At 31.1% G+C, this 11758-nt stretch overlaps 1 protein-coding gene and 1 non-coding gene across 2 annotated transcripts; both read right to left on the bottom strand.

The window, feature by feature from the left end:
• Positions 1–179: 179 nt before the first annotated feature.
• On the bottom strand, positions 180–1607 carry LOC130807757 (protein MIZU-KUSSEI 1-like). Its single transcript, XM_057673079.1, has one exon. It carries the CDS (start codon positions 1496–1498, stop codon positions 791–793), a length of 708 nt encoding a protein of 235 aa, XP_057529062.1. The 5' UTR covers positions 1499–1607; the 3' UTR covers positions 180–790.
• A 9856-nt stretch (positions 1608–11463) lies between these two features.
• Positions 11464–11579, bottom strand: LOC130809525 (U5 spliceosomal RNA). Its single transcript, XR_009040829.1, has one exon. It is a non-coding gene; the product is annotated as a U5 spliceosomal RNA (small nuclear RNA).
• Between the last annotated feature and the right edge of the window lie 179 nt (positions 11580–11758).

Below are 11758 nucleotides of genomic sequence, written 5' to 3'. Positions count from 1 at the left end.
TGATCTAAACTACTAGAATGAGCTATATGAATTAAAGGTTTAAGGTATTGAAAATCATTGTTTAACTAGACAATGATCTCGGTTAAATGCAAATTATAATCTTACACATATCTTAAAGGCAAAATTATTGTTTAAGACCATGATTTTTACTCAAAGCTAAATTATTATCATTAAACGCATTAATTCCAAATTATTTTAGTACAAATCTAATTTATCTAATAAATTTTAGAAGTAAACTTTTTCTAAAAAGTTATTCATTTTTAATTAATCATAAGCTAATTAAGTCACGCAATCAGCTATCAAGTTGACACTTCAATAAAAAAAAATACTGGTGAATACATGTGTGAGCCATAAGGCCATAGCTCCCATTTGGCATACAAAAATTTCTCCAAAATGACAACTACTAAAGAGCCCATTATACCCTCTTTAGCAGCTAAAAAACTAAGGACAAACTTTGAGGAACACCAAATCTTGGAAGAAAACCAAATGTTGGACAAAACCTAAACAACTTTTTTACCCAAAGGAAACATGATCAAAAACTCCATCTTCAAACCCGTAACACGAGAGTCATGGATAAGCATAGTGATTGATAAAAATTTGATTCATGAAGGATTAAAGTATATATGGATGCAGTACGTACAGGTCATCCTCATATCCGATGCCAAATATTCCAATTTAAATAAAAGATATGATTGAGATATGAACCCGTGACCTCTTATCACGCTGGCTCTGATATCATATTAAGAAACCAACTCAACTAAAAACTTAAACTGATCATATCAAACCACGATCATCTAGATCGAAGAAAAAAGATGCTAAGATCTTGATTAATATTGCCATCAGGATCAATCAAATGAAAAGATTGAGCATCAGACGATCCACGAATTCTCTCAAAATTTCCTCTTAAATACAAGATATCATCTTCTTGACAACCAATTTCTTTGCCACTAACAATTCCAGCTCCAACAACAACACTTTTCATCCTCCTTAAAACCTCCATATCTGTCTTAGATGGCTTTCTTTTTACTGCAAACCCAACTCTTTTTCCATTACAATACATCTTCCAAACCGGCATTTCAAGTAAGGAGTTAGTTTGTTCAGAAGAACATTCTAGAGCAATCCTTAACAACCCACTTCGCATTTCGCGGGCTAAGATTGTTGTAGGGACAGCTAACTCTAGAAGGAGAATTGGGTTAGGAGAAGTTGAGTTTGATTGTATGCAAAATTTTACTTTTCCTTTTTTGTAGCCAAAGATGGTTCCTGTAAGAAAAGAGGATGAGGACGAGAACGAGGTGGAGGATGTGGTGGGTTTAGGGTGGTTTGTGGTAGTTGAGGAGGGGTGGTCGTCGGTTGTATGGACGAAAGTACAATTGCAAGTGGGGATGAGAAGTTCCATGATGGTGCGGAGGAGCCGCCACGTTCGGACTTGTTTGTGGCAGTCCACGGTGGTTACGTTGGTGGCGATGTGGGTGGGTCCCATGCTCCGGTATGAACGCATGGTGGATGGAGGATGGGGGATGGAGATTGAGTTTTTGTGTTTTTGGTGTGTGTTTTGTGTTGGAATGATGAGAGCTTTGTGCGATAATTACTGTATATAGGGGATGTATATTAGGTGTTGAGTTGAGTTATTTGTCTTTGTCTTGTTATGTCTTATAGTCTGTCTTATCAATGAGAGTCTCGTGTTATTTTACTATATGACTTATATGTATTAAATTATTGGTTTTTATTTGATTTTCGAGTTAAGAGTTTCACTGATTTAAGTGATATAATATGTTGTCATCTAACGCTCTCGAAACTAGTTAAGATGTGTTTACTTCTCGGAAAAAAAAAAGTGTATAAGGGTTTTTGAGAATCCAGTTAGACAACTAATGGCCAATGAGCATTTTACTTTATCTATGACACTAATAACATATTACATACTTATTTAATTCAAGGAAAGGTTGAATTAGGGTAGGAGGTTGCCAAGTGTTTTTGATTCTCCAATTTAATCCTTCATTCTCCAATTTTTATTAGAAGTATATATTAAAATGATGTCGGAGTAGTTGTTCATGTATTCCTACAAAGGAATGAAGGATTACGTGAATGAGGTGTAAATGTCGATTAAGTGTTTCTTTGATTGAAATAAATTTTGTAAAGCTACTTAGGGTTGAACATTTCAACATAAGAAGATATTAAAATTATTGATAAGATTTTTATATCATGAAAAAGTTATTTTATTGATTGTTAGTAGAATTTATTTTATATTATCTTTTGGTTTAAATTTTGACTAGAAAGTGGTAATAAATTACAATTTAGAGTTAGACTAAGAAATTGTTCTTTTAATTTATAAACTATAATTATCATCCATAAAGACTTTCATTATGTTTTCAATTAATTCATTAATTTAAAAATTGTTTATCAATTAAAAAAATTAAGATAAAGAGAACAAGTCAACATTACTAATTATATTAGATGTTATAAAAACTATAGATCAACTGAGTTAGGCTTTGTTCATGCATAGTTGTTTTTAATTTAGTTTATTTAATATAATTCAAATAATTATTGATAAGTTCTGCAAGTTTAATTTTATTTAGTTTAGTGCAACTCAATTTAATGTGTTTCAATTCTATTTGTTGAGTCAAGCTTCAAATTACACCTTGATTGAGGTGAGTTTGATCACCTTGTAGCGTACTCCTTGGGATGATCATATGTTTTGGGTCAATCAATGAAGTGATTGATGAGGATGATCTAGAGTGTCTTAATGTTGAGAAGACACGAAGAATGAAAGGCATTGAAGAGGGTTCGAATGGTCAAGCATCATGGGCTCGGTCGAGCCTTAATGCAGCAGTAAGGCAGTAGGTGCTGGACACTCGCTTGCCTGGTCGAGCCACAGCCGCTCGGTCGAACGGTTAACAATGCGTGAAAATAGTAGCCTTCTGTTTTAGTTTCGGTTTTTTGTTGTGGACTTGTGGGCTTTAGGCCCTTTTGTCCTATGTTTGTCTAATATGTTTTAGGGCTATATAAGGAGTCCTAGAACATCATTAGGATATTGAGAGAGGCACATACAAGATTGAAAGCTAGGGTTCACACCATAAGAGTTCTTCATCCTTGTTTATGCATGTTTGTGTGAGATTGAGTTAAAGATTTAATCTTTGCTTTGAGAGGCCGTTCTTAAAACTTGGAAAAGTGAGTCATTAATATATTGTTGATTATATTAATGATAAGATACTTATTTTGAGGGGGAGGTATCCATAGATTCCTCATATATTGTGTGTTTTGCTTCTTCCATTGTTGTGCTTTATTTTTTAGTATTTCTTTTGCACTTGTTTTTGTTATTGTTTCTTCACCATTGTCAAAACTCATTCACAATACTATTTAATTTTATTGTATAACACAATTATAATCTAATATAATAGGTCAATTTTGAGGTGCAACAAGTTAAACTTTCCCCAACTATGTGAACTCCAATGATGGTGAAGGTAAATAGTAATGTATGATTTACTAATATCATGTCAAACTCTACAATTAAGGTAATTTATATTACAAAATAATTTTGACATAATAACATGATGAAACACTCCATGTATAGTTACACTTTAAAAGATATGCAATAAATATTAGAGGGCTAATTTATAAAATTAGTACATAAAAGATATGCAATAAATATTAGAGGGCTAATTTATAAAATTAGTACATAAAAGATATGCAATAAATATTTGAGGGCTAATTTATAAAATTAGTACATAAAAGATATGCAATAAATATTTGAGGGCTAATTTATAAAATTAGTACATAGGCTTAGAATTATTTGAAATAGAACTTCATTAGAGAAACGAAGCAAAATACGCTATGTTTACATAATAACTTTGAATAAATAAAAGAGAAATTGAAAAGGAAAGAGTTGAAATGAGAGACTGAATTATTTTGACTTTCATTTCAAAAAAAAAAAAAAGGTATTATGACTATTTTCCTTTTTAAATTTTCAATGTTACATAAAGTTTGTTTTATTAAAAATGTGAAGGATTTCCTTTTTTTGCTCTATTCCCTCCATTATTTATCCTCTCTTCTATTGCATAAATTCTCATTTAGTGCAATTTAATTGTCACACAGTCTTAAATTTAACTAAATAGTCCAATCAAATTAATTGAAACATCCAATTTTGCTTTTAATCTACCCATTTTAAATTGATTAATGTTTAACACATAATTTTGAATTTTAAAATTGACACTTTCGATATTAAAACACACATACAGAAATTGCTCCTTCCATTTGTATCTAAATGAGTAAAATACAATCCCTTTATTTCCCTTTCCTTATTCTTCCTTTATTTTGATCCAATCCATACATAGAGTTAGTCATATATTATTTTCTTGAGTTCCCCTATCTCTATTATTGTTGCTAATGTTATTTTATAATGGATGGAAAGAAAAAAAAACACTTAAAAAAGAATAAAGAAAAACCAATACAATATTAAAAGTATTTTTAGCATATAGCAAAATAGTGGCTTTCATTGAGGCAAATGTTTTTATTTAAACAAACACATAAAAGATGTAGAAGAAAGACGTGTCCTCTTGCCAATCGTAACTTTGCTTAATTCTTTTTATTTATAATACTTAATTATCTCACTTTAGACGATTATTTAAATAATTAAGTTGAGTACTTTTATATTTTGTGAAGTTCTTGTTGGTTCACATGTAGTCAACTAATTATGTTTAGATCATGGAGAAAAAAGGGTTTGTTGATGGTGAGTTGAGTATGAACATAAGAAACCAAATCTAGGACAAATGATAGTGTGCGCCATCTCAGGTTTAGTAATCATCAATTCATCAATATAAGTCTTAAAACAAATTAGGTGTGGTTGGGTTTGTTTTCATATCATATATAAATGGATAAATTTGATTTCCACCCACTTAATTCATTTAAATTTTTTTTTTATTTAAGGGTTTTTAATATTGACTATATTTAATTTTTTACGACTCAATTTTAAACTTTTACAAATTTTTAAACAAGACGGTCTTATAATGAGACAATCTCTATTGGACTGACTCATGTACATTTAGAATGTTGAAGTGATAACTTATAATTTTTAAAGTTATTAATTAGAAAAATGGACTATTTATATGGATTCATCTCATGGTTAAACAGTCTCATACAAGAAAAATTATTAAACTTTTAGTTTATGAATTGTTTATTTTGTATAAACTATGAAAAATAGGATAATATTATAGAATCAAGTTCTGGTTATATTGATTGGTTTGACTGAAAATTAACTTGTATTATTAAATGAGTTATATATGTTTATTTCAGGTTTAATTTCAACCTTAACCTAATTCATTTAATAAATAGATTAGATCGAACCACCCCTATAATTAATTGGGTCAAAAATCTCAACCCAAATCTACTTATTTTAGGTTAAGTTTAGGTCGAGTTAGGTTCAAGAATCACCTAGCTTCAACCTATTTCAATGTCGGACCCTTAAATAACCCCAAATTGAATGGGGCTAAAATTAGAGGAAGTTCAAAGTCATTAGAGCTTTTATATATTTGAAATTTAGTTTCCTTATTAGTTATTAGCCCCAAAATTGGAAACTATGCTAAAATTTGTGAAAGATAAAATTTCATCCGAACTTTTACCTTAGCCATAAAATTGGAAATTGAGAAATATGCCAAAAATTTGACTAAGTAAAAAAATTATTCGAGCTTTCACCAAGTTGAAAGTCAAATTCTTAATTAATCCCAACAATGAGAATTAGTGAAAAATATGGTAAAACTTAAAAATTATTTGAATTTCCCACCTAGTAGAAAGTTAGACTAACCCTAACTTAGACCAGAAATTTAGAATTCGGGTTATGATTTGGTTAAAGTAAAATGTTTAGTTTTCATCGAGTTCAAAATCACAACTTTTATTAGGCCTAAAATAAGGAATTGGGACTAAATTTGATCAAGTTGAAAAGTAATCTAAGCATTCACCTAATTTAAAGTTAGTTCCTTAGTTAGCCTTAAATTTAAAACATAAATTCTCGTGTAAAATGGTCTCATTGTGAGATGCTTTTCATATATTAATTGAAAAATTCAACTACGCAATTTGATACGTGCGATTATTTGCACTTATTCATATCATTTTTATCTTTCTTTTTTGATGATTTAGTGGGTTTTTAGGTAGGTTTAATAGTATGATTTCATATTTTTGCCTCATATGTTTAAAGTTGTATTTCATATTTTGAGGCGAAAATCGGAGTTTTATTAGGTTTTAAGGGTGATAAAAGGGTGAAGGTTTAGAGAAATGGCCTAAGACCCCTAAAGAACTGAAAGAGATCGAGCCAACAAGCCCTAAGGGAAAGAAACGAGTCGTAGCTAAGTTGTGTCAAAAAGTCACCACTTGTCGCCGAGCATTTGGAGTCCAGAGACAAAGCAACAAGTCGTCCCCAAGATGCCACGACTCGTCTCATATCCACTGAAGTGAGTAGAATAGTCCAGAGCCAAATCGATGAGTCAACCCCATTTGCCACGACTCGTCGCCAACTTTCTGACGTCAGATCTCCCAGGCAGAACAAAAGCTACGACTCATCGCTCCCTTTGTCAAAAGTCGTCGCCATTCCGTCAGTTGTTTTTACGTGTGTTTTTTAGTTTTTTGGGAATTATTATAAATAGCGGTACTTATATTTTATCAAGCATCAGTTTTTAGTTAATTTCAGAATTCTCTCTTTTGTTGTTCTTCCTTTTAAGAGCTTTCATTGTTGAGAAACTCCATTGTTATTTTTATTTTTATTGTAATTTACATTTATGTTTGTCTTCATTAGAAATTATTCTTGATTTACTACTTCATTACTTGTCTTTTTGTGTTCAATTATTCATTATTTTCATGTGTAGTATTTCAATTAGGTTTCCATTAATCATTAATTGCATGTTCATCACCATGTCTAGTGAGTAGTTTTCTTCTCTAGGGTTAAGGGATTAAACCTAATTTGAAGCATGGAATGATATTTTATCGATTAATTGTGTGAAATTTGGGTCTATGATTGAATCTTAGTTTAAATATCTTTATTAATGTTTTCAGCAAAACGGAAGTTTGAGATTAGGATCAATTTAGGATTGAGGTATATTTTAAGTTCAATTCCTATTAGTTTAACCAATAAAATAGAAGTTTGAGGATTAATACTAGTAAGGTCTTAAATCGACATTGATCAATAAAGCGGAAAGTTGAGATTATAGATCACGTTTAATTATGGCAAAGACTCAATTTCATACAATTATAAGAGTAATTGACTCCCATGTTAGAATTAAGTGATTCCAGACACCTTAGATTTACCTTATTATTATTATTATCATCTTCGTATTAATCATTTTCTTAGTTTTATTTATTAATTTTATTTACATCACTTTAGTTATTGCTTATAGTAGTGTTAGATTAGACCAATTATTTTGTTTATCTGTATCTCGTAGTCATAAACCGAATAAAATTGTTAACTTACTTCCCCGAGTTCGACCAATATTACTACACGTATACCGTGCGTTTGCGGTAAATTAAAATTTTCACATCACATTTATTAGCATATGACTCCTTATTTAGAGATCGTCTTGCCGAAAAATAATCTTTTACGAGAGTAGTTCAATTAAAAAAAATTAGGCTAAAATTTGGCAAAATTATAAAGTCACAAGAGTAATTCAATTAAAAATTGGTGTCTTTCTTACTTTATGAAGTGGTGCATTACCAAATAAGACATATGATTAGGATATGAGGGAGTAGATATTAATTTAATCATTACATTAATTATTTTAAGGTTTACAATTATTTAATCAAATCACTACAACATAATTTGCTTTTAATGGGATACATTTAGCGATATTTAATTTAAATGTCATTATTTTAAATTTCTAATAGTATAAATGGAGGATTTAGTGACATTTTTTATATCCATTAGCAGCATAATAAAATATTACACTAAAGCTTTTTGCGACATAGTTTTTGGTGACATTTCTTACAAATGTCATTATAAACTATAGTAACAATTACATATGTCACTAAAGACCAAATAAAGTGTCGTTAAATCACTTTATAGTGGAACTTAAAATAAAAACCAATAATTATTACACTAAAAATATGAATCAATGGCATTTTTATAATGCCACTAAATTCAATGTCGCAAAAAGTCAAATTTGTTGTAGTGAATTGGAGAAATATTTCCTTTGTTAACTCGTTTAGCATTATTTGTTATTTTGGTTCATCTAACTCATTTTTTATCATTTCTAATTTTAAATAATAATCCACACCATTTTCTTTTAATTTTATCAATGTAATTTAATATCCTTCTTTTTTATTAAAATTATCCACATTTTTCATAATAATACTTCAATTTGTTTTTAGTGCTAGTTCAAAGTCACGAACAAGTATAATATTTGATAAATGGTAAGCCATGAGTGAAACATTAATAATTATAAAGAAGTAAGACCGATTCAAGAATTCCTAATTTGTCAATCCACAAACTTAGCATTAGCATAATTCAAACGAACAATATTGCCCTTGATAATTGAAATTAAGTTTAGACCAATTCTTGTATGCATGTATGAGAAGATTACTAATACAAATATTATAGCATGGCACCTTATTTGAGGCCTCTCACAAAAATGACTCTGAAGTTTATTAAATTTAAGCGAATACCACTATATTAAACACATAAGTCATGATTAGGCGATTAGACTTAAATTAAAATGGATCGTGCCTTATTAAAAACAAATTAAACAAGGTAAACCTTTTCGTCTCACTCCAACCCTAGTCCAATTCTGTTATAATTTTGTTCTTTTGAATTTTGATCGAAATAAGCATTTTAAATTGAGTAACATGTCATGTATTTTCATTACTTGCTTTTGTCATTTAGAATTTGATTATTGATTGTTATAAATCAATAATAATTAGGGGGTTAGAAATCGGATACTAAATCGATTTGGATCCTGAAATCCGAATATCTAGATAGTGAAAACTATGATTCGATTTCGATTTGGAAAAATCAGATATCCAATTTAATTTGAATCGGACACATCCAGTTTTAAATTCTTATATATTTTTGATTCTTTTTTTAAAAAAATCTGCGCTTATTTACCCTTAAATATTCGAGTTCACTTAGCTTTCTTTCTTTAATCAAACTTATTTTTAAAATTTGAAAAAAAATTATTTTGGGAATATGATTGGATTTTCAAAAGTCTAAATTAATTAACAATAAATTAGTTATGGAACTTAGTACTAGTTGAGAATCCTAAATATTAGTATATTCAACAACATAAACAAAGCTTTTTATAAATAATAACAATTATAATAAAATAGGAAAATCGGATATTCGGATAAATTAATCGAATTCTATATTGAATATCGTATATTTCGAGTCAAATAATTCGAATCAGATATTTTTGCGCACCTCAAGTGATAATATATCATGTTTGAGCAAAATTAATAAAGGCTCGTTTAAGTTCGAGCCCGTTTTTAGCCACTCTATTTATGTGAATGAGGGCTTGTTCATAGTCATGACACTTCTTGATTCTAGGGATGGCAAAATGGGCGCTTGGATACGGTATGCCCTCCCTTAAACCCATACCTACCTAAAATTTTTATACCCACCACCTACTCACTATAGCCAACTTATACGTATTATGATATACCCACCTTATATCCGCCTCACATTCACTACAAATCATTATATACTTCATAAATCCTTACATATTTCACGATATCTAATTTTATCTAAACCTTACTGAAAACGATGTTATATTAGATCAAACAACGTATAAAGTTTTGTGACAAACAAATTACACTATCAATAAAACCGATGTTTGTAGGAGATAATAATGCAATAAAACGACACAAAGATTTAACGAGGTTTACCCACCTTAGTCTACGTCCTCCAGTGTGTAGTATCTCTTATATTATCAAGGAGTTCAAAGAACTCTCAAATATGGAGAATTACAATAGAGAATAGATTAGGCTAATGTTTGGCTTGGGGTGTATTTTGTGGATGATTTTGATGAGTATACAAGCTCTCTATTTATAGGGACTAAAAACTAAATGCAATACAATTTATGAGTCAAAGAATTAAAAGAACATTAACACACAGCTAAAAAGGAAACGGCACAAACAACATCCAAGACTTAAACAGACGAATAAAAATATCCAAAGCTGGCCACTGACCAACTGCTTGTTCGAGGCACCTTAGTGCTCGTTCGAGCAGCACCATGCTGCTGCCTTCTGACTTGTGTGGCTACTATGCTCGTTCGAGCTGTGATAGTGCTCGTTCGAGCATGGCTTTCCAGGAATTGCTGATTTGTGTGCTCGATCAAGGCGTGGGTCATGCTTCTTGGATGCCTCGTTTAAAGCATCTACAACCTCTTGTATTCCCTCATTAACCATCATTCATCCTGCCATCTTAACTCTCATGTTTAAGAGTATTCAAAACCCACATAACTTCAAAAATTGAATCATACTCTTAAACACACACATAAGTCGCCAAATTAACTAACCCGTTAAGGATTCCATCTCTATGCTCTCATAATGTATAGACTTTATTTAGTGCACTCAAGTCACCATTAACATTAACACTTACAATATAATAGAATAGAACTAACATCCATAACTTTTTATTAATAGTTTTTATAAAAAAAATATATATAATTAATAAAAATTATAGTATATTATAGATGTAGGATTGACAACTATAGGGCGATGCAGGTAAATATTGGGTGGGACGGGTGGGTATGGGACAGGTAGGACTGTATGTTTACCACATACCCATTATCTATGACGGACATGATGTTTTATAATCATACCCAACCACTACGACAATTCCCACTAAAATTATACGCATACTTAGAGGTGTTCATTCGGTTGATCGGGTCGGTTTCGGACGGGTGTTATTCGATTCGGTTACATTTCGGATCAGTTATTTTTCGGCTGTGTGTTACAACGGGTCACACTCGGGTCAAGTCGGTTAGTCACGCTTCGGTTAGAGATCGGTTATTCAAGCTATCGGGTTAGCATCAGTTCGGTGTCGGTTGAAGTTCGTGTCGAGTGTCAATCGGTCTCGGGTTGTCATCGATTACTAATTGGTTCGGTTTTTTCGGGTACAGATCGGGTTCGAGCTTTATTTTTCGAGTAGTTATCGGTTACGGATAACTATTGATCGGATCAATATCGAAATAAGTTAATAGTCAGGTTTTTAATTGATGTATGCTCATTTACTTACAAAAAATAATTACCGATTGTTTTATTTGATATAGCAGATAGGGGTGTCAAACAGGTCGGGTTGGGTCATTTTCAGGTTCGGATCATATATCAATGGGTCAATAAACCCTTAACCTGAACCTGACCCATTTAATTAATGGGTCAAAAATTAAAACCCCAACCTGATATGTAGCAGATCGGATCAACCTGCTAATGACCCATTTAACCTACTTTTTTTTAGGTCATTAAATTCATATATTTCAGGTCATTTGACCCATTTAACCTTGATTAAAGGCTTCCTCCAAAAATAAACGTATGCCACTTAATGCAGCGAGCACACGGTATTCTTTAGTAAAAGGCGAAAGAATAGTTCGCTTTGTGCTCACTGCGTGGCTGCGTAAGTTGGTATGAGATCTGTGGAAGTGATTTAAAGGATTTTTCTTTTATTAGTATCTTTCATAGCCGATGTGGGACAACTTCCATTGTTATTGAAAGTCATCTTCAGCTGACAAATCCCTTAGTCGATGTGGGACAACTTCCTTTCTTATTGAAAGTCATCTTCAGCTGTCAAATC

This window comes from Amaranthus tricolor, chromosome 3 (assembly GCF_026212465.1).
Source record: "Amaranthus tricolor cultivar Red isolate AtriRed21 chromosome 3, ASM2621246v1, whole genome shotgun sequence".
Lineage (NCBI taxonomy): Eukaryota > Viridiplantae > Streptophyta > Magnoliopsida > Caryophyllales > Amaranthaceae > Amaranthus > Amaranthus tricolor.
Note: the sequence above shows the minus strand (reverse complement) of the source record. Positions and strands in the feature narration are given on the sequence as shown.

What these genes read in the sequence shown, in the direction of transcription:
- LOC130807757 (XM_057673079.1), bottom strand. Translation starts at nt 1,498, where the DNA reads ATGCGTTCATACCGGAGCATGGGACCCACCCACATCGCCACCAACGTA.